The sequence below is a fragment of the Lepidochelys kempii genome, chromosome 10 (assembly GCF_965140265.1).
Source record: "Lepidochelys kempii isolate rLepKem1 chromosome 10, rLepKem1.hap2, whole genome shotgun sequence".
NCBI classification, from domain to species: Eukaryota; Metazoa; Chordata; order Testudines; family Cheloniidae; genus Lepidochelys; species Lepidochelys kempii.
Genome location: NC_133265.1, coordinates 58074104 through 58100448, shown reverse-complemented (window position 1 = coordinate 58100448; position 26345 = coordinate 58074104). Strand labels below are relative to the sequence as shown.

The window sequence follows — 26345 nt, the reverse complement described above, 5'->3', positions numbered from 1 at the left end:
GTTGGGGCTCAGTAGAGGGGTCTGGATGTTGGGGAGATGGGGCTTTGTGTCGGGGGGGTCCTGGTGCTGGGTGAGTAGGGCTTGATGGGGTGGGAGTCCAGTTGCAGCTGGTTGGGGATCAGTGGGGTGGGGATATGGGTCTGGGGGCTCATCAGAGGGGTCCAGGTATAGGGGCATAGGGCTTGTCAAAGTGAGGGTTTGATGGGCCTGCTTAACGGGAGAGCCCCAGCTACTGCTAAGGGGATGTTGCATACTATCCTTCCACTCCTCTCCCCCCCCCCCCGATTCCCCTATTCCCTTTTCTTCTCCATCCTCATTCCCACATTCCCTTCCCTGTGCCCTATTCCACCTGCTTCTTCCCCCCTTCCCTGTCTCTTCCCCCCCCCCCCCCTTCCCTTATATCAGCACTCACTGTTGCACAGAAAACAGGAAGTCTCCCAGCACACGGAATGGGAACACGACTGGCACTAGGACCCAGGAGGTGGCATTCAATCAGTGGAGCCAGATGAAGCTGCCTTTAACTGGGAAGTTCTGTGCTTGCAGAAATGATAGGGCAGGTAACCCCGTGTGCCCCCTCCCCATGCCTCACCTCTGTTTGGAGAGGGGCAATCCCGATTTAAAAAACAAACAAACTGTACCTATGGTTGTCCCCCCACGCGGCTTCTCTGCCATTTTCTGCAGGGAAGCACAGGAATTCGGAGGGGATTGGGGGAGGCGCATTTTCTGCTGTTGCACAGTCACGCGGAATCCCCCCAGGAGTAATAAAAGCACTCGCTTGATATGTTTAGAAATACATTTAAACAAGGGAAATCTGTCTTACTGTCAGTTATCGGCAATAATTCTCAATTTCTATATTGACTTTTTTAATAACAAATTATAGTAGTACGAACAGCTTTTAGGGGCCATTGGCACATCAGATCCTATATCCTACCTCCAACAATTGCCCGTGCTGTTGGTTCAGTGGATGGTGAAAGTCCTCTTAATGCACTGAGCTGATTGTCCAGTACCATAGAACTGGTGAAGAGGCAAATGGCAGGTCAATTGTCAGTCAAGCGCACGTCTTAAGCCAAGACTGATAGCACTAGGAAAAGGTAGATATGGTAATTGCAGGTGCTATTAGTTTCCTTTTAAAAATCTAACTATGCTGTCTCCCTCACTGTCTTGAACAATGGATTCCATGGGTTAATTCTACACAGCCCCATTCTTCTTTGCTAGTGCAAGTCTGGAGTAACTCTACTGAAGATACAGCAGAGTTACATCACTGTAACAGAGCATAATCTGTCCCATAGTATTCTGCATTAAAATGTTCTATCATTTTTAATCTTACTGACAATTTAGTGGAGATATATCCCTTTGTTCTTTCATTTTTGGCTGGTGCCAATTTTTATATATAAAATGAGATTTCAGCACCAAGAAAAACTAATAACACTGTAAATACTATATTAAAAATTAACTCTTTCTTTTCTGGTGACAGGCGCCTTCCATGTATGCACCTTTTCCACCAAGTGTGTGTAGATCAATGGTTGATTACTAACAAGAAGTGCCCCATTTGCAGAGTGGACATTGAAGCTCAGCTGCCAAGTGAAAGTTGACACCATTTTCCAGAACTCTTGTCCTCCTCCTCACTCCCTTCCATCCTTCCTGGTACTGCAGTCTACCAAAGATGGCATGACTTACCTGCGCAGATATGGAAGCATTGATCCTAGAGTGCTATCTCTGCTATATGGTACAACTAATGCTAGACCTACAGTTTATGTAGACAGTTGAGTTTCAGTGTATTTATAAAGCTTTTTTAGGTTTTACATTTTTTTCTTTTAATTCATTTTACTGTATTTTTGCATGGTTCCTTGTATTGCATTTGTTTGCACATATTATGGGCTTTGTGACCCCAAACTTGCAGGCAAGATTAGCTGCTTTAGTAAGTAGAATTGTGTGTTGTTCCCTTCCCTCCCAAACATAGTATCAAGCTTTGAGAATATGATTTCACTCATTACTAACCTCGGATTTCTTAATTTAATCAATCATGTATTTTAGTTTAATGTATAAAGATCATCTAGAAAAGAATAATATTGTATATTAAGACATTCCTTAATTAGGAAAAAATGGCTGCTGTATATTTACAATGTCAGTTCTGAGTCAAATACCATCCTTAATACTGGGAACAGAATACAAACTATATTCGGTCTGACTGATACAGCTGGTATACTCCTCACCAGAGTTTTGTCTGATCAAATTTTATGTTTTTAAACTTTCAGCACAATACAGATATATTTGAATGTCAATATTAAACATTTAGACTGCTGTTCAGATTGTATTTATCATTTTCTTACAATGTCTAGAAATTTGAATCCCTAACTTAATATTTGTTGCTGTGAAACAGCTCTAATGAACACTAAATATTGATTTAAATTAGCTGGATTGTAGATACTTGCAGATTGAATGCATTTTTAGGGAAACAAATATGTAGAATTTTGTTCAGTCTTCTGCTAAGTATGTCAAATTACCTGCACACATTGGTTTTGTAAAGCCATTTAATCAGAACCTAGAATTGCAGTTCTTAAGGCAGGATCCATGCATTCTTAGAACTTTTAAAGAACCCAGATCTCTCATGGGATTTTTATTAGTTTTAAAGTTAATAAAGTCAGCTAAATCCACCTGTCACTTGTTTTGTCACTAGTAACTTAAAAATCTGTAAATCTCTGTAGAAACTGAAACAAATTATGTGATTACCTTGTTTTGCTTTGATCATAGATTCCCTCTTTATAAATTACCAACAGTCCATCACTGATTGAAAATATTTTCTATAGTTAAGATTTGCTGCATAATATAGTATATAGAATTAAATTAATGTACTAACATTTCTCCTTTGGAGGAAGTTTTAATCCACTTCGGGACAAGTTCCTTATCAAAATACTTTGACACACAATATAGTATAGTTTATTTAAAATGTGTTGAAGAGAGGCTCAAGAACATCAAGACAGTATTACTGTCACAACCTGGAAGAGATGTTCCTGTGGGATCATATATGAACATGTCAATAAGCTTGCATTAAGCCACCTGCTTTGTAAGTGGATTGAATAATAAATACCTTCTGTTTCCCTTGTGTCTTTCATAATCAGTTAAGTGTAAAACAGTTTACAATAAAACACAAATCAAAATGTTTTGTTTACACCTAACAAATTGTGATCCATTTATAAGTGTAACCTTATCTAATTTGATGCCTGTTTGTCTGGTTAAAAGCAGCTCCCCCACCCCCCTTTTTTTTTTTAATCGTTTCATGTCAGGAGTAGCATTTTCCAATGCAATGTCCATTGCTGGCAATAGACTTAATACCTCTGGCACTAAGGCATTAAGCAGGGAGAAGTTTTGTCCTAACAGTTGTGATTAATGGACATTTTAAAGCTTACTTGCATTGTTAAAAGTAAACTTAATTTGAAGACTTGAATCACTTTTGTGTTTAATTTGGTGGCGTGGGGTGAGGGGGATGAGGGAGAAAGCTAATGTGATTTGGCTGCTCCAAACTGTCATGGTTTTAAACTGAAGCTTCTTAGCGTATGTAGCTATAAGGACCTGTGGCTGGGTATGAAATTGAAGCTGTAGTGGATAAAATTAACTGGAAAGACAAAAAAGGAACCCTTTTCAACTCTTCAGTGCATATGAAGAAAAAAGGAGGGGAGGTAGCTTTCCAGGGGTGCACCCCAACTGATAGTTGAAGGTGGGAGGACACTCACTTTTAAAGTTACATCATAGGTACTTAGAGACATGGAAATAATTGAGACCCAGGGTGCACAATGAGTCCACTTTGGCATACCTTCCAGGGACAAAGAAGCACAGACTTTTTTTTAAAAATGCACCAGATTTCGGTGTCTGGTACTTAGAGGTATTTTAGTGGCCCATGAGTTGACCTATTTTATAACTGCTACTGATACTGTCTTGCTTTTAAATGTATACATAACATATTATAAAGTGATGTTTAACAGTTATGTGCCAGGAATCTCAGTTCCTGTTATGTGCTAATGCAGGGGCTAATAAACCTGCAGCCTACTCCTATTCCAGAAAGTTGTGACCTGATATAATTTAGGGAAAGGAAAATTAATGGGTTTTTGAAAATTTCCACCACTTACTGTGCTTTACTTGCTTAGATGCATTGCCTTAAGTTTTCTGCAGCATCTTTGACTTTCAAGATAAGTCTCAACAGTATGCATCAAATTACTTTTCATATAAAATTCCATTGTCAGAACAAATCCTTTTGTATGCAATAAATAAAATGTTAGACTGATCATCTGCAGTCTGTTTTTTCATAAAAGTTGTTTTCAATTTTGCCTTCTAGTGTTTAAGCTCTTCATTTGAACAATAATTCTTTGGCATAAGCTGTTTACTTGCATCCTAACAATGGATGTGTCTGTGGGAACATCACAACCTCAGTATGAAAGGATTAAATATTTTATAAAGCTCCAGCTATATACAGAAGTCAGTATCTTAATTAAAATAGTGGATTGTTTGAAATGCTACACCCACAGCATTTGTCATTTTCTCTACAACTAAGAGAATTTATGCAAATTACTATGATTTGTTTACTTGTGTACATAAGATAACACTTTGATTTATTTTGCTGTCAAAGTGTAAATCCAGTTGTTAGTGACCATAATACTTGCATGGTATTTGAATTTTCTCCCATGATGATAGCAGCGTAAGTGACTGAACCACAAAAAAGGGTCTGGAATATGAAAGGGAATTTTCAAACACCTTCATGTTGATTGTTCTGCAACAAAAAATGTGAGTGAATTGAAAAGTAGCTTCTGAAGCGGGAGTACGTGTGCTTCATGCTGATGAAAACTGAACAACTATCAAAACACCATGAAACAGTGAAAAGTAGTGGTGATGATACCATGTATTGGGTGCTTACCTTTGATGTTTTACTTTACCTTCCACTATTATTACTCTGACAGGTTTCAGAGTAGCAGCTGTGTTGGTCTGTATCCGCAAAAAGAAAAGGAGGACTTGTGGCACCTTAGAGACTAACCAATTTATTTGAGCATAGTCTCGAAGGTACCACAAGTACTCCTATTATTACCCTGAGATACCTTGAGTTTTTTTCCTCAAGTAGGCAAAAATTTTAAATCTTTACAGCACAAATGCATTATACCACTGAATCTGGGAAAACCTTCAGCATATGAGAACTTGCTTTCTCACCATTTTTGTATGGTGATTACTTCTATGCAAACCTGTTGAGTTGTTGCCTGCATAAATAATGCATGTACTATAACAAAGATTTGCTGTGGAACTCCATATTAAGGAAAGTAAAAAGTCCATACTTGGAGCAGCCTCAAAGGCAGACCTCCCATTATACTACTGTCCTAGTCTGACTGGGACTGACTATAAACATAAGTGACTGAAACAAGGAGGAGTCCGGTGGCACCTTAAAGACTAACAAATTTATTTGGGCATAAGCTTTCGTATGCCTGCATCTGTAATTTTCATTCCAGGCATCTGAAGAAGTGGGTTTTTTACCCACGGAAGCTTATGCCCAAATAAATCTGTTAGCCTTTAAGGTGCCACTGGACTCCTTGTTGTTTTTGTCGATACAGACTAATGCGGCTACCCCCCGGATACATAACTGACTGAAGAACTAAAGGATTTACTTTGAAACACTGGGGAACATTTACGCAAAGCTGAGTCAGAAATGTGCATGACTGGCTACATCTGAACACATAATGACATTACGTGGGATAATAGAGGGAGAAGTTTCAGAGTAGCAGCCGTGTTAGTCTGTATTTGCTAAAAGAAAAGGAGTACTTGTGGCACCTTAGAGACTAACCAATTTATTTGAGCATAAGCTTTCGTAAGCTACAGCTCACTTCATTGAGCTGTATCTCATGAAAGCTTATGCTCAAATAAATTGGTTAGTCTCTAAGGTGCCACAAGTACTCCTTCTCTTTTAGAGGGAGAAGTGTTAGAGCATATCCCATAAAATGGGACTGTCCTGATAAAGCAGGAAGAAATTGAGCCTTAAAGCAAAGAAAACAAATTGGTATGGTATGGCAAAGAATGACCTTTCTTAAGACAGTTGTAAGATATATAAGATCAAATTAAGACAAATGGATAGGTTGGAAGACTTAAAATCAGATCATTACGCTCAAAGGCTGGGGCACAAACGTTTTAATTAAAAAATAAGAAACCTTGAAAGAAACAGAAGTATTAAGTGCTTGTACAGGTGAACACAATGAGAGCTAGCTGGAAGTAGTAACATTCATTATTGGATTCAGAGTAGCAGCTGTGTTAGTCTGTATCTGCAAAAAGAAAAGGAGGACTTGTGGCACCTTAGAGACTAACCAATTTATTTGAGCATAAGCTTTTGTAAGCTACAGCTCACTTCATTGGATGCATTATTGGAGTAGCATGGCCATTAGATTTCACCTTGTTGAAAAATACTGTGCTGATTTTTCAGTTCTGCTCTCAAAAGGAATAAATATTTGATGATCCTACAGTGAGTGTGGGGAATTAGAGGAACCCTAATTCATGCTGTGCTTTTTAACTTTTGCCATGGGCGGGTATATTATAGCCATGCTACCCAACCTTTCTTTGAGTCATACCCATATCAAATAGACTTTCACCTGTAATAAATCACAGGTGTTACAAGGCTTAGCTGGCTACAACAGCCTTTTGGGGTTCGCCACTGTAAGGAAATATGCACTTATGTATTATAGTCCTGCTTATTAACAATGCAGTAGAACTGTATTTTGGACTACCTCTCTGCTTGAATATTAACCACTGCTCCTATGCAACTACAGGAATACATTAAAAGAAAAAAAAAGTGTAGGTGGATATATGTTGCTCAACTGTTCTAAGACATTACCTTGAAGCACTTCATATTAAGGTTTCAATACCTAATTTTCCCACTATTCCATTTTAAAAATCAAGGTTTGTAGGACAACTTCATATGCTAATGGCACAGATCTTAACCGCACAATATATGTTCTATAAGCTTATGCTGGAAGATGAGCTTCTGATAAGTTTAGTGGGCCCTCAATGCCAGAGAGGCCTTGGTATTTTGTTGGATAGGGCAAATATTACTACGTGTTTGGTTCACAAGGTATAAAGGACCTTGAAAGTCATTAGTAACTTTAACATACCTATATATATGAAAAATAACTGGATAAGAGAAAAAGCACTAAACTGTACTGGGTTGTGTGGGTATGTGTGTATATATATGTGTATCTGTATAAGGGCAATTGATTAATAACAGCTCACATGATTAACTCAAAATTAATCATGATTAAAAAATCAATGGCAATTAATTGCACTATTAAATTTATTAAATATATTTGGATGCTTTTCTATACATTTCTAAATATAGCAATTCAATTACAACACAGAATACAAAGTGTACAGTGCTCACTTTATATTTTTATTACAAATATTTGCACTGTAAAAATGATAAAGAGTATTTTTCAATTCATCTCATACAAGTACTGGAGTGTGAGCTCTTTATCCTTAAAATGCAGCTTACAAATGCGGGCTTTTTCTTGCATACTCGCGCGAGCTGCAGCCAGGCGGGGCGCTGCCCAGGGCGGCACGGGGCTGCCCTCAGCCCGGTCTGGGCGCGGGAGCGGCCAGGCGCGTCACTCCTCCTACGCGCGCGCGCGCCGTGGGCGGCACCTGCCGCGCCCAGCCCCCCTCCCCGGGCCGCTCTCTAACGCCCCGCCTCTCAGCGCCGCGCGCTCCGCTTGCGGAACGAGGCCGGTCCCCTTCCCGCCCCGCTTGGCTCTGGCGGCCCAGCCACTAGGGACCGAGGGGTCCCGTCCCGAGCGCTGCCTCCACCCGAAGTGACTACGTCTCCCAAGCTCCTTTGCGCAAGGTCCGAGCTCGCGAGAACTCTCAGTCGTAGCGGAGATCTGGACCGGCTTCCTTTGAAGCTTTGTTTTTGTTAAGATCTCCATTCCCGCGGAAGCGCTTCGAATCCAGTTTTCCCTTCCCGGCCAAGGGTCATCGTCACGGCAACGTATGGGGCGGAGCCCGAATGCTGGGCCAATCAGAGGAGAGCATCCTATGAAGCTGTCCAATGGGAGCACAGGCGGGGCGCTATTTGAAGCTGAGGGCGGCGCACCAGGCTAATAGCGTAGTAGCTGCATCAAGAGGCGGAAGGGGTGTCGGGGTCGCTTTCATTCCTCGCTCTTACAGCCCGACCGTCTCCAGTCAAGAGTCGCCGTCCTCATGGCGCTGGTCCGGCGCGCTGCGGTGAGTGCGGGCCTGGGCCTGGGCCTGGGCCCGGGCCGCCGGCGCCGAGCTGCGGGGACGCGCTGGATCGGGCAGGCGGCCGCAGAGAGCGGTGCGGCCGGAGCAAGCCGTGGGGTTGGGGCGGCGGGGAGCGCGCTGGCGCCCTGCTCCTGCCCACGCTGGAGAGCGCCTGTACGGAGACCCCTGCCGCCAGGCTAAGGGCCCGGAGCAGTTAAATGTCCTCTGCGTAGCCCCGGCTGGGGACAGTCGGAGGCTTCGGCCCAGGCTGCACGTGAAGCTTCAGCCGGGCCAAGGTCCCCTCTGCGCTGGAGGTTTGTACTATCTCCGCTGAGATTCGTGCAGCCCGCCTGCCGCACAGCCAGCGTGTCAGCACTCGCCGTCCCCGCGGAAGGGGTTTTCCCGTTGTCAGAGTCAGTGCACCCCCTTGGGGAGCTGTAGTCGGTCAGTGGCACAGTGGTGTCTGTAGCCGGGGCTAGGTTGGTTTAACTGCATCTGCCTGGGGTGGGAATTTTTCACACCACTGACTAATATAGTTAGTTTTAGGTGTAAATAAGGCCGAACACTGAGGGTCTGAGTGGTTTCCCTGGGGCAAATTAGACATTCAAGGCTAAGGTATTGATCTCAGTTGTGTCCGTCAGGCAGGAAACTCAGCAGATGGCGAGAGCAGCCGTTATGAGCATGCTTTCCTGAGGGAGCAGACACAGAGCTGCTTGTGCACGGCACTTGCTCTGGAGATAGCATGGGGATTTTCCAGCAAGTAAAATGCCTATTGTTTGTTCTGTGCTCATGGATATGGGATCTTCTGTATCACTCGGATTAGAATACAGCTGTCTCTGTTGGACTCCTGTTTTCTGATGGAAACAACGATGCAAAGTCCCAAATACAGGCAAACTGTTCAGACAAAAGGGTTGGCAAAAATTTAACTTCTGCCTTGCGACCACTGAAATGTTCTTACAGTAAAGTAAGCTTTCTTAAAGACTTGTGCATATGTAGATGTTAACCTTTGAGGTAATGCTTTTTTACCTTGTTGAAAGCTTTAGTCCTTATGAAAGATTTCTAATTTCACAGTAACAAAGAGAGGGCTGGGTTTCAGTATGGCTTTTAAGGGCTTGGATACGCTATCTAAAACTGAGTAGGGGAGCGCTTCAGTCCTTTGAAGTACAGTGTGTGCTGAAATAACTCTGAAAGGCAACAGTCTTTTACCATGCAGTGTAAAATTCATAAGGCAGTAATTCCCTCTCTTTAAGTGATGACCTAAGAGAAACTAGTTTGGTCACTGGCTCATCTCCATGGAAATTCATCTTTAGTTACAATTGGGTGGACATTCTAAAACTGATGCTAAAGAAAGCATGGTTTCCAGTTAGGAAGAACAAGATTTGGGTGACTTCATCTGTAATCTCTCTAAATGTAGTCAATTTTTAATTGCACTCTCCATAATGCATCTAATCCTCCTTTATTCACCTCCCCATCCTGCTGAGCACAACTATGTGCTGTGAAACAAAACATGGTATAGTGGTACTGTGGGTGCCCAGATACCATGGTGGTGGGAGATTTTGAGATTAGTATAATCTGAAAGTAACTAGTTTTTACTTGGAGTTTATTTAGTTTAGTTTTTTTTTAACGTTGTTTACAATTTTCCTTTGCAGATTACTAGAGGGGTGGAGAATGCTATGACAGGACTTAACAACAAAGCCAAAAGTCAAGTGACTAACAAAAGGGCTGCTTTGGAAGAGATTGGAAATAGAGTTACAACCAGAGGAACACATGCAGCCAAGGTAAAGCTGTAGTTCAACTCTAGCTGTCAGAAAAGCTACTTATTAGTTCTGAGTTAACTGTTGTTCTTTCCTCTGGTAGAAAACAGAGAGCTTCAAAGTACCTGTAAAAACTACAAAAGGAGCTACTAAACCAGCAAATGTAACTGCACAACCTAAACCTCCAGCTGCAGTAAATTTAACTCTCAAAGAAGAGACTGTTCCAAAGGTAGGAAATGGCAAATTCCTATGTCACTCTCCAGTTCCTAACCCTTGGTCCTCCACTCTAGCCCTTTCTAGGCCAGAGCTTTAACACTTCAGAAAAAGATCAGATTCATTTTATGATATTATTCCTGGCTTCAGTCTATTAGCTTACAGTCACAACTAACTTGGGATGTGACATAATACTACCCATTAGGACTTGCAAAAACTTGTCAGATCAAGAAATATATCTATAATGGGTAAAGGCCTTATAGGCTAAAATATTGTAGATATCTTAAATGGCATGTAGAGTCTTAGGTTTTGGTAGCTGCTTTCCTAGTTTGTATTACAGGCAAACTCCCAACTCATGGGGGTGGGGGGAGGGGGAGAAAGAGTCTTAAATGAGAGAGACTTAATGTATGGGCCTCAGTGACTATAATCTGTCCACTAGATTCTGTCTCCAACCCCCATGGATGTATCCATGAAAGAAGAGGACCTGTGCCAAGCTTTCTCTGATGTGCTGCTTAACAACATAGAGGATATTGATGCTGATGATTGGGAAAACCCTCAACTCTGTAGTGACTATGTAAAAGATATTTATCTGTATCTGAGGCAGCTTGAGGTATGGATGCCTAAGTACTACACATTCAAGTGAAATTAAGCTTTCAGTCTTTCATATTGGTCTCTCTTTAACAGCTGCAGCAATCAGTACGTCCACACTACCTCAATGGGAAGGAGATCAATGGGCGTATGCGTGCAATTCTAGTTGATTGGCTGGTTCAGGTCCACTCAAGATTTCAGCTCTTGCAGGAAACACTATATATGTGTGTTGCAATTATGGACCGCTTCTTACAAGTAAGTATCTGAAACCTGATCCAAGCACATTGTACAGGCTTTTGAGACTCATTAAATTAGTACACTCTAAAATAACTCTTGTCCTCTGTTTATGGTTTTTGGGTTACAGATGTTCCAGGCAAACTTAAAATCTGTTAACCTATAATTTTCTACCTGAGCTAAAAGGTGGATGTGATAGTTCTGACTAACACAAGTCATTCTAGGGACACAGATGCATCCCAAGGCTAAATCTAGAAGTCTTGCATGCTGAAAACCTAAATGGGGAGGGGGAAAAATGTGCTGACTCACTGAATGGAAATTCATGCCTTGTACTTGCTGAAAGGTAATACATCATGAAGATTAAACAGTTCTCTAAACTCTTGTTACCTTATACAGATTCACCCAGTATCCCGTAAGAAGCTTCAGCTGGCTGGTGTTACAGCATTGCTTCTTGCCTCAAAGTATGAGGAGATATTCTCTCCTGATATTGCGGATTTTGTTTACATCACTGACAATGCATACTCTAGCTCTCAGATCAGAGAGATGGAAATGATGATTCTTAAGGAGCTGAACTTTGACTTGGGACGCCCTCTGCCACTTCACTTCTTAAGGAGAGCATCAAAAGCTGGTGAGGTAGGTACTTCCTCTAGCTATCTTAAAATCCTCCTGCTTATGAGAGACTAGTATTGGAGGCATGGAATGTCAGGACTCCCATTAACACTTCATTTAGGCAGGGTGATTTTTACCTCATGACTTAAAGCACCATGAGCTGAAGGAGACTTTCTGGTGGGTGGGCCGTGTGTACAGCTGAATGCTTGTTATAGGAAAAGGACTGAGCAGTATTAAGTTACTTTGTGGTCATGGAGTCAAGCAACTCATCAGCGTTTGCTGCAATTCATAACATGATTGTCTCAAATTTTACAAGCTTCATGTTGAGGCTTCTGTTCTGTGTTTTAAAAGATACTAAAACTATTGTTGTGGTGTTGTGTTAAGGAGACAAGGATATTTGGCTTGCCAGCTCAAAGAATGGAAGCCTTATTGAGTGAAAATTAGCTGTAATACCTAAGCTTACTTTTTGATAAGTGTTTAACTAATCCATTGTCTTACTCTAGCTTCTCTTTAGGGAAAAGGTGGGACTCTCCTCATTTGCTAGGTCTGTTATGCTAGTATTATGCTATAGTGCTTGTTGCAAACACTACAGGGAATATAATTCAGCTATTTTTATGGGGTGAGGAGAATATTGACAATTCTGTTAGATTTGGGTTAGACTGAATTTGAGCCCTGTTAACCTGGGAGAACAGGTTAAGGGTCTCTTGGCCTCTCTCTCCTGAAGGAAGAGATCAAATTCCTACTTAACATAGTTTCAAAAATTTGTATGACTGAGAACAGGGTCAACAACTCTTTTCCAGACGGGAACAAGAACATAAAGTAGATTAAACCTGGACCACCTTGATGGTGGTACTATAATGAAGTGATAAATTTCATGAACTAACAAGCTGTTGATCTGGCAGGCTGATGCTGAGCAACATACACTAGCAAAGTACCTGATGGAGCTGACACTCATAGACTATGATATGATACATCATCATCCTTCAGAGATAGCAGCTGCTGCCTTATGTTTGTCTCAGAAGGTTCTGGGGCAAGGCAAATGGGTGAGTTGCTTTTTGTGATTTGTTCAAGGCCACAGAATAGATGGCTGTCAAACTTATGAAGTATGTAAGCTGCACTCCAACATAATGAGTAACTGCAAAGTATAGCTGGTAGGATAAGTAATCCAAGAAATGTAGTAATAAATGGAAAGGTTCCAGCTTGTTGCCCTTAAGCACTGGAATGTTCAGGCCTACCTGTAGTTGGAAGGCTAGAACATTTTTTCACAGTGCTACTTAGCACACCGGCCCATACTAGCAAGTAACTAAACTTATCAGGAACAACAATGGCAGGAAAAGCCAGCTTGACCATTAGGTAACATGCCTTGAGTATTTTCCCTTGCGGATGATAGACCTTTAACGCTTCAAAAGACAACCTCAAAATGTCCTTGCTTGCTAAATAGCTAAACCTAATAACCTTTCAGTCAGTGAAATGGTTTTGGTCAGTGTAAAAATTCCCCTTCAGAAAGCACTGCATTCTGATATTACAAAGAATAGTGATTGCATGATGAATTCCAACCACAGCTACTGAACTTCTAAACTATCTGCATGAACTTGTTAGCTTGGTTTACAGCTTTTGCATAAACCAGTTCTTGGACAAGGTGGGGAAAGACCACATCTAGGAAATAGTGTCAAGATACCACAGTAGACAACTCGGTACCAGTTTTACTGAGACAGGCAGTCAAAAGTAGGTGTCTACCTGTGGCCCTCAGGCATTTTAAGTAAACTTTGCACCTAGATTATGAACAAAACATGTTTTGAGTTGTGCCCTGCAATTCTTAAACTGAAGTGTTTGAATCAGCCCTGCTGTTACAGGGGACCTCTCCTCCCAGCCCCTGTGCTGCACAGAGCAGTTAGAAGTGTGCTGAGTAGTTGCTGAGCACCTGTTGAGGATTTTTCTGCCACTGAACCTGCTCAGCACACAAGATTCAACAAAACGTCTTCCCTAAAGTATTTATTGTGGCCTCTTGACGCTCCTGGAATATGGTCATAAGGATTTCATATAATCATGAGTTGGATGCCACTACTCTGACCTAATAGCAAGGATGATTCTGATCTACACACGGTAAAGCTCAAGTTCAACTTGTCCAGTCTAAACCAAACTTATTACAGTTGTTACCTGAAGCAAACTGTAGCGCCTCAGGCAGGCATAATCTGTTTGTTAGATGCTACTCTAGGGTTCTGACCAGTCTTGTATTGCAGGGTGTAAAGCAGCAGTACTACACTGGGTATGCAGAAGACAGTCTTATGCTAATTATGCAACATATGGCCAAGAATGTAGTAAGAGTAAATGAGAACTTAACAAAATACACTGTAAGTATACACTAAGGGCAAATATCTAATTATGCTTCAAATGTTATACACTAATGTCTTTGACAGATGTCTCTTGCTTCAGTTTTACTCTATAAAAGAATATGCTCTTACTACCTCTTTTGACTATTCAGCAACTTCCTGGCCCCTTTTCAAAGTGCTCCAGTGGAAATGAGTAGGTGGCTTAACCACTTACTAGTAAGTAGTCTGAGCTCTCTCTAGCATGGCACAAAACAATGTAAACTTATTACTTAACAGTCTCTCTAATTCCTACAGGCCATAAGGAACAAGTATGCAAGCAGCAAACTCATGAGGATCAGCACAGTTCCTCAACTGAACTCCAAAACAATCAAAGACCTTGCTTCATCTCTCTTGGGATAATCCTAGGTAGACAATTCCTACTCCATGCACTTTGTCAACATGCCATTGAGGCACAACTGCTGCTTTTGTACATAGCCTTTCAATCTTAGTACAGACCCCTCAGATTCACTCTGAAAGCAAACTTTTAAACTTGCCCTTTAATACTCTTGTATATCTAGAAATAAAGCTCCTTTTTTAAAAAAAACTCTCCCTGGGTATTACTAACACTAAGTGTAGATGGTGCATGTGAGAACTCGACTTTCACAAGCAATGTGAAATGACCTACTTCATAAACTTTGGGTAGACTTGAGATGATCCTCATAATAGGCCAGCAATCAGAACCTTAACAGTTTAAAACAAAGCTCTAGAGTACATAGTTGACATGAATCTGGCAAATGTGAGGGTGTCTAGAAGTAATCTCCACTCATAAACTGGATCAACCTGGCTTTTGGTGGGGGAGAGCCCAATTTGAGGCAACTGCAGATTTTAATCTAAGTACTATTAAGATAAGCCCCAGTCTGGCAAACACATCTCTGCATGAATGTAGTTGTAGTCCCAGTCCTAGGCCAAGCCCCCTGAACATCTACATTTAGTGAGTAGAGTGCATGATACTCTGGGGCATGATACATGGAGGCCAGCAGAAGTGGGACATGTATAAGCTGAAACTGTAGCTTATGTCCAGACAGTGCCTCTTGCAGGGCTGAGCTGCCTGGAGAATGGAAAAAATCTACCCCTATAAGTGATGGCTTGATTCAAGTCCATGTAACTGAAGCTTCCTCCTATCAGAAGGAGGAAGGTAGCAGGAAACTGGCGATTAGAGTAAAGAAAAGGGTTCCCCCTCCAAAAGCTGCTTAGGATGGTTCCAACTACTCATTAGTTCATTATGAACCACTACGAATCTCAATGGAAGACTATTGGGCTAGAGCAGGGGTCAGCAGCCTTTCAGAAGTGGTAGGCCAAGTCTTCATTTATTGACCTTAATTTAAAGTTTCACATGCCAGTAATACATTTTAACCTTTTTTGGAAGGTCTCTCTAGAAGTTTATATATAACTAAACTGTCATATGTAAAGGAAACAACATATTCAAAATATTTAAGAAGCTTCATTTAAAATTAAACGCTGATCTTACACCACTCAGCCTGGGGTTCAGTTTACCTTGGCCAGCAGCAGGCTGAGCAGGGCCAGCGGCCAGGATCCCAGAGCGGCTCAGCCTCCTGCCAGTCTGGGGTTCCATCTGCTGGCTCCTGCCAGCCAGGGTCCCAGCTGCTGGCCCTGCTCAGCCTGCTGCTGGTCTGAGATCCTGGCCCTGCCCATATAGTTGGTACCTATCTTCTCCCTGGTTCTAGCCCCTTAGCTTAGTGCAGGGAGGAGAAGAAGAGGGTGGGAGTGCACTGAGCACAGGGCTGGGGGTGAAGGAGCAGGTTGGGGTATAAGGTCTGGCCAGGAGCTAGAATGAGGGAGGGGGCTCAGGGTTGGCAGGAGGTTTGGGGGTGGAGCGCTTACCTGGGTAGCTCCCATTTGGTATGAGGGGTGCAGTTGGGAATGTGGGGTGGGGTGCAGGAGCTCCTGTTTGGTGCTCAGGGTGGGAATGTGGGGGGTGTGTGTGCAACAGTCAGGGTAGAGGGCTGGGGCATGTGAGGGGGTGCAGGTGTGGGGGGAGTGCTGGGGGCAGGGCACAGAGCTGGGGGCAGGGGGGAGCTCCACAGTCCTGTTCTCCCACCTCTTCTCTACCTCCTCCCAGGAGCGGCCAGCTTGCTATGGCTCTGCTTCTCCCCCTCCCTGGCAAGGTCCATCAGCAGCAGGGAAGGAGAGGAGGAGGGGCAGGAACCCAGCATGCTGGGGGATGGGGGAGCTTGCCTGCTCTGCAGCAGCAGCTAGCAGGACCAAGCTTCTTCACCCTGTGCGGGGGGGGGGGCAGAGAAGAGCAGGCCGGGGGGGGGGGGGGCAGAGAAGAGCAGGCCAGGGGGGGCAGGATTTTTTAATGGCACGCTGCTGCCTGCTGGGGTCCTGGCCTGGGTTCAGCAGCAGGCTGAGCAGGGCCAGTGGCTGGGACTCAGCAAGCAGCAGTGTGCCATTAAAAATCAGCTCGTGTCACCTTTGGCATGCGTGCCATAGGTTGCCGACCCCTGGGCTAGAGAAAGCATGTGGTTCAGGTCCTAACCTAGAAGGAGGGAGACCCACCTGATTAGGTACGAGGGCAGGGGCTTGAACTTGGAGCAGCTTCAACAGAAGACAAACCTGCCCCAGAAAATATACTACTGTAGTAGGTGGAGTGCTCTCCTGCAGTGTAGGGGTCCAAAGTTCTGGAATGGGTTGAGGCCTAAATGGTCAGTAAACTTCATGTCAATTGGGACAGTTCCAGGCTGCTTAAAACTTTTGGGGGGGGGGGGGGGTCAAACTATTCCTCTGAAAAACTTTGCTTATCTTTCTACTTGTACCTCAACAGTCCACAATAGTGTTACTAGGAATCTGCTGCACTGGCCATATGCCTGGGGGATGGTATCTGAGATCATTGCATGCACACTGCCACTCCCTTTAATGGTTTGCCTTCTGTAGAGGCTTCTTTACAGCTGGAGTCGGTCAGGTGCCCTTGCAGTGTGTCTCAACAGGGGCTTATTCAGGAATAGCTTCAAGTGGATTCCCTACCTAATCAGAAACACCTGTCATGTAGACAAGTCTTAGGCTAACTATTAACAGAAGTTTAGCAAACACTATGAAGTACATTAGCAAATCAAACTTCTTCCTGTTTATGTTGAGATGTAAGCCTTAGCCCAACTTCTTGAATTCATGGAAGTCTATAGCATATTGACAGGGATTCCACTATGATGAAATTGACTATAATTATATATTTGCATTATTGCATACTCATCTGTTACATGTGAAGGTGCACAATAAAAATGGCAGGTGACCAATTGAGCAGGGACTTAAGCAAACCAGCCTTAATTAAACTACATATTGTACAGCATTCAAACCATTTACCTTTGTGCTATAGGGGTCAGTGTATGGGAAAAAAATGACAGTATGTGCCTCAGCTAGTGCAGTGATGGTGACAATTTTACCGCATACTGCCAGGTCCAGTGTGGTTACCTCAACCCACCTCTATTATTTACATCACTGTAGTGACTAGGAGCCCTCTTCAGAAATTCAAAATTCCCTTTAATCAGTGCTATACAAACAGAACAAATTCTAAGGGGAAAGTGCCATATGCTGACCCTTCTAATGTTATCTCAACTCTGAATTTGTAATCCCTTCTTGTATTTCTCCTGCTGCCTATTGACAGATGCTACTTCCCCAGGGTAAAGTTCCTGTGCTGAGGCAATTCTACACCCTCTCCCTGCTCCCCTGGACCCTTGTGCTGAGCTGGTTCCAAGGAACACACTCCTAAAACTTGTTCACCAAAACACTATCCTCTCAAAAGTAACTCCTACTCTATCACGTAGGAGAAGTAAGCTAATACTTATGTCCCCTTTTTAAAATAGTACCTTCTCTTTTATCAGCTCTCCCTGACTTTCCTTTGTTGGCTATTCCAAGTTGGCCTTTCATGTTTGACTTTGGATTGTAAACTGCTGCGGCCAAGGACTATGCTTGGTTTTGGCTGTTTCTGTACAGTGCTCAGCCCACCCTTTTAGGCACATAATCTACAACCAGTGCATTGTGGAGGGACAGTGGGGTCGGACAGTTTAGGCTCATTGCAGGTCCCAGATTTAAACTTCAGAAGACTGCCTTTAAAATCCACTTCATATTCGCTTGTGCAGTACTTCCCTCTAGCCTAGCCGTGGGCAACCTGTGGCCCTTCATGATAATCTGATTGCAGGCCACGAGACTTTTTGCTGATGTTGACCATCCGCAGGACTATCCCCCACAGCTCCCAGCGGCCGTGGTTTGCCATTCCCAGCCAATGGGAGCTGTGGGAAGCAGTGGCTAGCACAGCCCTACAGCCCACTGCTTCCTGCAGCTCCCATTGGCCAGGAACAGCAAACCACAGCTGTGGGGGGCCATGCCTGTGGATGTTCAACATCAGCAAATTGTCTTGCAGCCTGCAATCAATTACCCTGATTAGCTACATGCAGGCCACAGGTTTCCCACCACTGCTCTAACCAATCATACAGGGGCTAAGAAGAATATTCAGTACCTCTCTCTTCAGATCAAAGCCTTTTTATATATTCACAGACCCTATTGCTTCCATCTCTGGAACTCCATACACTGGGAGCTTAGTTATCCATTCTGAGTTCCAGGTACTCATGCATGCAAAACAGAAATATTACAAATTTAACAAACCAACTCAGCTCATTGGTTCCTGAATTTTATTGGTGGAGTGTCAGGAGAAAAAGAATGGATGCTGATGATATCTGCATGGTAAGCAACAGCCATTTTAAATGGTCGGGGAGGCAACTGGGCTTAAAAGCATTAACACTGGTTTTATCATTAAAAAGGAATAGTGCATGTTTGGAAGTACCTGGCACAAAACGTCTAATAAAACTACTTTATGGATAAGTACAGTGAATACTACATTATACATTCATACATGTTTCTACAATATTAGATTTTTTTATATACAGTATATGATCTGCTCCTATACATGTACAGCTCAGGGGAAAGAGTTGCTTCCTGTAACAGGTACAGCATTAAGCATAAATCCAACATGGGCCAGCCATATTCTAATATAAATCATGAAGAAGGCATCATTGTATAGCATACAGTACTTTTCTTTTCTTTTTTTTTTTTCAGTGCCTTTTGGAATCCCTAAACTTTACTGGCAAGCAAACCAGCTCCATTACACATCTGTACAGAACTATTTAAATATACCATCACCAATCCTAAATCTGTGTGACATGTAGCAGCATTCTTACCATGTTCCCCAGAGTGATCTGCATTGGAGGAAATGTGTATGTAATGCCATCATTTTTTTTTATTTATAAACTAAAGGCACTTGTTAAATACAACCTTTCCAAAATCCCTAGTCCTAGATTGCAAAGCACTGTGCAGTTTCAGGAAAACTGTAAGGACTACAACACCTCTTCATTCACTCTGCACTAGAAACAGGTTTAAATATAATAAATAATTCATTTTTCACTGCTTTCATACATGTATCTGAGGCATAGATTTTCATGTTTGCTTTATGGACAGTAAACTGAGTGACTTGTTTTCTTGCTTGTATACAACTTCACTGGTGAAGATGCCGCTAAGAATTATAGGCCTTGGCGAAGAACTGCCATTTGTCCTCGTGCGAGAGTGGAAGGGGAAAGCATCCTATTTTTCAACTATTGGTAATGTCATGCCATCCTTCATTTAACAAAACCTTCTTTGCATTTTGTTATATCTTGGTCACATAGTTGTTGGGGAACAGTCCTTGCTTCCCTCGTAATCTGCCTGTCCACCAGCCTGAGGGATCTGTGACAAGAAGAGCAGAATGAGCAATGAGGTTTTAGAAATCCTTATTTCATGTTCAGTCTCCCTCCTTTTTAGTCTTCTTTGATTTATGTCCGTTTTGTGCAGACTGGCAAAACTCTTCTACAGGTACTCCTTAGAGACCAAATGCAAAGGGCTGTGAGAGCCTGGACTGGCTAACGTTCTGGACACACTGCAAGGCCTTATCTGTTCACTGGGGGGATTGGCTTTGGAACTGCATCACTAATTGCTTTTCAGCTGATGTGCTTTAGCCGTTGTCATGGTCTTATACATGCAACCAGAGGCTATGGGGGGGGGCACTTGAATTTGGACTCCCCAGTGGGGAATAACTGAGCAAACTAGGGTGGGCACGATATAGGTGTGATGGCTCCTCCTTACCCTACCTGTCCTAAAAGCAGACCACCTACTGCTTCAAGAAATGCAGGAGTCATTCTCCAGGAAAATGTCTAGGGAGTTAGCTGTAAAACCCCACATTAACAATAACAGTGTGCCCTGGGGAGCTTGGAGCAATTTGTTCACAAAGGACATTTAAAACCAACAAACAAAAAACCACCAACCTCTTTACTTACCTTCTTTGATTATATCAATTATGTCATTGGCATTAAAGCTAAGTTCATCTGTGTCCTGAGCATCATATGCATACAGTGCCCGGCACTGTGGTACCTGAGGCTTGGGTTTTGGATGTGGTTTAGGTCTCCCTCCAGCTGGTGGGGGCCGGTTTGTTGTCTGCCTGCGAACACTGCGGGGGGGGGGGGGGGGGAGGACAAGAGTAATTGACAGGGGAAATGCTCCAAGACTGTAACTATGAATATACACTCAACCAACCCCACTGCACTTTGCTCCATTACATCACCGGGTCAGACAATGGAAAGCACTCTCTGGATTTGAGGGCCAAGCCCGCTCACTTAGATTCCCCTGTAAATATCACAGTAGTTATAGAAGAAAGACTTGTTAGGTCATAGGAGCATCCATGTGCATGGAGCAGGATATAGTCCTTTCTCCCCCCACTACGTCTCCCAGAGAGGGGCTGTAGTGCACATTACATTAGCATCGTCTGTGCCAAACGGTAGACAAAGAGGTAGGAGGTTCCAGTTCTCCAAATACTTATCTCCAGAGTAACGACATCATGTAATTCTGTGCTGCTTTACCTACATTAGTAAGCTTTGCCTTGAGCCAGAGATTGCCCACTTCAGCTCTTCTAGCACTTGTAATAAAAGAGCACTTCACAGAGGGCTCACCATTTGCCTTTCCCTGCCCCCAAACACACAAAATACATTTAAAGCTTAAGCTGCAGGGCACCCTTTGCCAGAGATTCTGCCTCTGATATAAAACGCCTTCCTTTCTCACAAGCTCACTGTTGTTCCAATGCTATGGTTAGGCAGGACAGTGATACTGCACTTGCATCAGCTCCTAGTGTCTATAGATTTTATCTGTGCTCAAATGTGAAGCACTGGGTGATGTGGTATGACGTTACTGGAGTGGCTACAATCCCTCCAAGAATCCAAGGCTAAGTGCAGGGGGAGGAGGAGAAATGAGAGGAAAGGAAAGGAGCAGGCAGGCAATGGTGGAAGAGAGTAGATATACTGTGTGTATATATATATATATATATTATATATATATATATATATATATATATATATATTTTAAATCACCCAGGTCCCTGGGCAATTGCCCCTTTTGCCGCCCCTGTGCCTGGCGGGCCTGGATGATGCCGTAGGAAGCATCTGGAGCAAATTAATAACAATCATTCACTCTCTTGGATTCACAGCTGCGAGTTCAGAGGAGGTTTACCTGAGCTATGAGATTTTGGTTGCAGGCGGTGTTGGATCATATTAAAGAAGTTAGTTCTGTATTAAAATCACAAATGAGTTTGATTCTCCATAGTTTAAATTCCAGGGTATTACTAATTAAGAGGTCTCTTGGTTTTTGGTACTGTTTCTCTCCCTCTCTGTGTGAAACTTGCAAGCTGCTAATTGTGTTAGTACATTCTAAGACAGAGTCTGTTTTCAAAGCAATTCTTTGTAACAACTACTACTCACACAGAGAGAGACTCAAAGCAATACTCTGTAACAACAGAAACAGCACCCAGAGACTCCCCGTCCTTTTGTTGTATTCATCTTGCTTTGTTAACAATTGTGATTAAAATAGAGATAGAGGATGTATGTGGATGGATGCTTGGTGTGGATAATAACTGAATGATCAGGGAGGTGCCAGCCGAAGAATCCAGTGTCCATCGGCCGAAGAAGGCATCAAGTGGAAATAACCAGAGGACCCCCGGAAGGCAGACTGGAATCCACCCAACAGCCTCAAGGATGGGAGAACCAAAGAACAAGATAACATCTGGCAGCACAGAGCCGTCAGGAATGTGCCATCTGCTGATTGATTCAGCAACAGCATGATGAAGCAATTCCCATAGACTGGCATAGAAAGAAATTCCTATAAAAATGGACTCTAGAAAGTGAGAACTTTGGGGTCTGATTCTGCAAACCAACTTCCAGGAGCATCAGATGAGCATCTGACAAGGCCCTGCTCCCTCCTCGTGTCCAGGCCACCTGGCCAGTGGCTTGGCATGAGCAACTCTAAGACTGGTAACTATGATAACAACCTTGCAGAACCTGTGTGAGTGTGTGTATGAATGAATGTGTGAATAAATATGAAATTGAATGGAATGTTATAGCTATAACTAACTGCTTACTATGATTCTTTCTGTATTCACAATAAATGTGGCATTTTTCCTTTTCTCCTTTAATAAGATCCTGCTGGTTTTTATTTTATTGGTATAGCAGTGGGAGTTAGGAGGCCAGTAGGCCAGTTCTGTAGAATAAATGGATGTATACCTTAAATTGCCAGCAACAGCCCCTAAAAATTTAAGATGTGATAAAACTGGAACTCCCACCACCACCACCAGCCTTTGATGGTTCAGATAAAATTAAACCTGATTTTGAACCCCCACTCTCCCAAAAATACAACAACAAACAAGCAAACCACCACTACCCACAAAATGCCATATGTTGGGTGAGACTTTGAAAAACCAAATCCATACCACGCTGGCTTGTCCCTTGTCTGCTAGGAATAGAAACTGCATCTCTTCCTCAGGAGTATATTATTTGTGATGAAGAAGAACCCTCCAAGAACCTATGCCAGTGACTAACTTAACTTGCTGTAAAGCAGTGGCTCTCAGACTTTGTACTAGTGACCCCTTTCGCATACCAAGCCTCTGAATGTGACCCCCTTATACATGAAAAACACTTTTTAATATATTTAACACTGTTATAAATGCTGGAGGCAAAGCAGGGTTTGGGGTGGAGTCTGACAGCTCATGGCCCCTCATGTAATAATCTCACAACCCCCTGATGGGTCCTGACTCCCAGTTTGAGAACCCCTGCTGTAAAGTAACAATGGGATTTCAAAAAATGTTATTGAATATGACAATATTCAGGAAGAGATCCCTGTAGCCTGACTCCTCTCTTTGTGGCCCTTTCCCTTGTACTTATTACTGTGAGATAAAGAGTTAAAATACCACTAACAGTTGTTGTAGCTGTGTTGGTCCCAAAATATTAGAGAAACAAGGTGGGAAAGGTAATAATATCTTTTACTGGACCAAATGCTATATGTGAGAGAAACAAGCTTTCAAGCTTACGCGGGGCTACTTCAGGTCTGCGAGGTTTTTTCCTTTGATTTTATATTTATTATTTCTCTGGTCAGCCAGTGAGAGGAGAGAATTCACAAGCTGCTCTCCCATGGATGAACGCTTGCAATTGCTATTAACATTAATGAGCAGACACAATAAGTGTACTGAGGATTGAATTCGTTAGTCAAGGATAAAAATGAAAAAGCACTTAGGTGCTTTTATTTCTGTGGTGTTTTTTCATATTACATCGAACACCTGTACAGAATAAAGGTCTTCTGGGAGCTAACACTTAAATAAAAGGTTTCAGAGTAGCAGCCGTGTTAGTCTGTATTCGCAAAAAGAAAAGGAGTACTTGTGGCACCTTAAAGACTAACCAATTTATTTGAGCATGAGCTTTCGTGAGCTACAGAATCCGATGAAGTGAGCTGTAGCTCACGAAAGCTCATGCTCAAATAAATTGGTTAGTCTCTAAGGTGCCACAAGTACTCCTTTTCTTTTTACTTAAATAAAACTGCACCGGAAGGACTTTCGTTTTCCCCCTGAACTTTTGCTTTTACTTCTGAGACCAGGCCGGAAACTAGGCACATTAACATTGGAAATGAATGATAGTTCTGTAGTTAGTCTGTGTGTATGTGTAATGTATATAAATGTGTTCCTCGGTGGATGAACTATACGGTATGTGGTCCAATAATCAAAACAGAGGGAAGCAATGAGCTCTGGATTCCAAAAGTCAAATGGGCAGGGGGAGCTGATGAACACACCAGCAGGGGACTGTTAGCTGCACCTGTTGTGAAAGAAAGCTGCAGAAGTTTCAAAAGAACTCTCCTTTGTGGCAAAGCCAAGAGTCTATTACAAAGAGTCCATGGCAGGTAACAAAGAGCTTTTTCCATATTGTTATTGAGCTGTGCAGACATTGCATCAACCCTGAATGGGTTTGTGAGAGGCCATCAGATTCTGCAAGCCCTACACCAACCTCACAAAAATCCCAAATGCCCTAGGATAGATGGCAACCCCACTTGAGGGAGAGTTATAGCTATGTGGGCACCTGGTACTCAGGTGTTACCTCTAGCTGTTCAGGCAACCACAGGTGTAGGGCTGTGCTACTGAGAGAGAATGAGGAGACAGACACTTCTGATTGGTAGAAGAGAGAATAGTAATTCAGAGACCTGATGGCAAGAGAGAACCTTCCTGGATTCAAATGCCTGTGAGAAGTTTTCTTTCCATAGCTGCAAATGCCCAGTGAAGTACTATCTGCTTTAGCCCTCCAGAAGATTACCCTTATAGTAGCCAGAATGAGAGTTTGTGTTTATTCGGTGCACAGCAGGAGATCCAACTAGCCTACTGCAATTGAAGAATTAAACTTTAACATGGCAATTCGTATCCAATTCCCTGGAATCACACAATGAGAACAAGCCTCAACACGTGCCCCAGAAAAATAATCAGGAAAACACTGGATGATATTAAGGCCTTAGTGCTTTGGAAGCCTTTCCATAGAGTGACTGTTTCTGTTACTGGCAGCATGTTTTCTAAGCCAGCTGTGCTTTGCATTGCTGAGTTTGAAAGCTTTGGCCCCAAACTCAGGCAAATCTCCCTATTTAGCCCTGGATGCCTAAATACACCTTTGTGCATTTCCCAGGGAGTTCATGCAATTTCCAAGCAATGCAAGGGGTTTGAGGCAGGCCCCATTTCTACAAGGAGACAGCCCCGCTGGAAGGAATGATTGGGAAGACAACACTTCAATGAAAGCCTCTGGGATTCCCCCCCTTCTTTACCTCCCTCTCATAGGTTTTCCTGTGGGAGGAGGCAAGCAGCCCAATTCATGTTTCCAAATACAGGTAGGACACCAGACACTTCTGATGTAATTCTGATTAGACATTTGGACAGTGCATTTGACTTAATGAGTAGTTATGAAAGATGAGTTGTAGGGACTGGAAGATTTTCCTTCACTTTGCAAGAGAAGCAAATCTGAGCTCTTTTCATTTTTACAAAAATAACAGTAAATCAAGCCAATGAAAAAAGCATATTGAATGATTGATTGAGCCCGTACTCCAGTTTTCATTAAAACAGTTTTTACATCAAAAACAAGCCGTAAAAATATTAACTGGCAACATAGAGCTAACCATATCATTCTAAGGACGCCACAGTGTGTGAAAGCCTGGCCTGGAAACCAGTAGATGGGGCTGCTTGTCATCATATAAGACTTATTCTTCTCTAGCATAGGGAACACACACACAGCCTGGATGGACTTTTCTAGTGACTTGCAACATAGATTACAACTAGATTGCACATTGACTGATCCTGATCAGGGATTAAATTGTCATACATTGGCAAGAATTTAACTCCATTGTTTGATCAGGGCCTAATTGTGTGTTGCAACTCCAGGAGGTGCAGCCCAAGGACTGTAATCAGCAGTCCCTTACTGTACCTGTACTGGGGGAATTACCCTCCACCCCTGCATACCATTGGAGCATTCATGAACAGCATTACAGAATGTGTACAGGGGAAAGTTGCAGAGCAGTATTCTTTGCTATCCAATCCCTTCTTAAGGTTAAAAAGTTTAAATCAATTACTGGTTACTCAACTTAAGCTATCATCATCTGCTGCAAATTCCTCAGGTGACACTTGAGATCGCTCCCCACCAATTGGGCAAAATACTAGACTCCAAACTTTTCTAAATCTTACAGAAATAATATAGCACAAACTAGTTTCATACAGCAATCTTACTATCACATTTTACATGCTTGTTTGTGTTAGAGCACCCAAAATGTCTAGAAATCAAACAGTCCATCATTTGGACTTTTGTTTTATTTCCATATCTTAAAACATTACCATACCTTTGTGTCTGTGGATGTGCTCCTGTCCTCCCTTTATAACTACCAGATGATTATTGCAGTGCTGTTTACTCTCTCATTCTGCCCTGTTTCAGCTTGCCAAAATCATGACCACCCACTCCCAAAGAATCAA

At 42.7% G+C, this 26345-nt stretch overlaps 3 protein-coding genes across 11 annotated transcripts in view; 2 read left to right on the top strand and 1 right to left on the bottom strand.

The window, feature by feature from the left end:
• Positions 1-3445, top strand: part of RNF111 (ring finger protein 111) — a 91659-nt gene extending 88214 nt beyond the window's left edge. For all 5 annotated transcript variants that reach the window (XM_073303734.1, XM_073303733.1, XM_073303732.1 and 2 more), the window contains one exon: positions 1475-3445. In XM_073303734.1, the coding sequence (XP_073159835.1) occupies positions 1475-1592 (118 nt within the window). In that variant the 3' untranslated portion in view covers positions 1593-3445. The remainder of the gene's footprint in view (positions 1-1474) is intronic.
• CCNB2 (cyclin B2) lies at positions 1643-15477 on the top strand. 4 transcript variants are annotated; one of them, XM_073303735.1, is made up of 9 exons: positions 1643-1726; positions 9885-10013; positions 10093-10218; positions 10642-10812; positions 10887-11045; positions 11421-11657; positions 12536-12676; positions 13874-13984; positions 14258-15476. In XM_073303735.1, the coding sequence occupies exons 1-9, from the start codon at positions 1688-1690 to the stop codon at positions 14360-14362; spliced, it is 1218 nt and encodes a 405-aa protein (XP_073159836.1). In that variant the 5' UTR covers positions 1643-1687; the 3' UTR covers positions 14363-15476. The 4 variants fall into 4 exon arrangements, with proteins under 4 accessions (XP_073159836.1, XP_073159840.1, XP_073159837.1 ...); XM_073303736.1 differs by lacking the exon at positions 1643-1726 and adding an exon at positions 7910-8238 and having other exon boundaries at positions 14258-15475; XM_073303738.1 differs by lacking the exon at positions 1643-1726 and adding an exon at positions 8278-8549 and having other exon boundaries at positions 14258-15475.
• A 3151-nt stretch (positions 15478-18628) lies between these two features.
• Positions 18629-26345, bottom strand: part of MYO1E (myosin IE) — a 141771-nt gene continuing 134054 nt past the window's right edge. For both annotated transcript variants that reach the window (XM_073303726.1, XM_073303728.1), the window contains 2 exons: positions 20320-20489; positions 18629-19732 (listed from right to left, as the gene is read on the bottom strand). In XM_073303726.1, coding sequence (XP_073159827.1) covers positions 19656-19732; positions 20320-20489 — 247 coding nt within the window. In that variant the 3' untranslated portion in view covers positions 18629-19655. The remainder of the gene's footprint in view (positions 19733-20319; positions 20490-26345) is intronic.

Bases quoted from the DNA above. Each gene is read 5' to 3' on its own strand.
- CCNB2 (XM_073303735.1), top strand. From the start codon at position 1,688: ATGGAAGCATTGATCCTAGAGTGCTATCTCTGCTATATG. The intron at 1,727-9,884 runs GTACAACTAATG...TTTCCTTTGCAG, and splicing joins AGTGCTATCTCTGCTATATG to ATTACTAGAGGGGTGGAGAA. The intron at 13,985-14,257 runs GTAAGTATACAC...TAATTCCTACAG, and splicing joins AGAACTTAACAAAATACACT to GCCATAAGGAACAAGTATGC.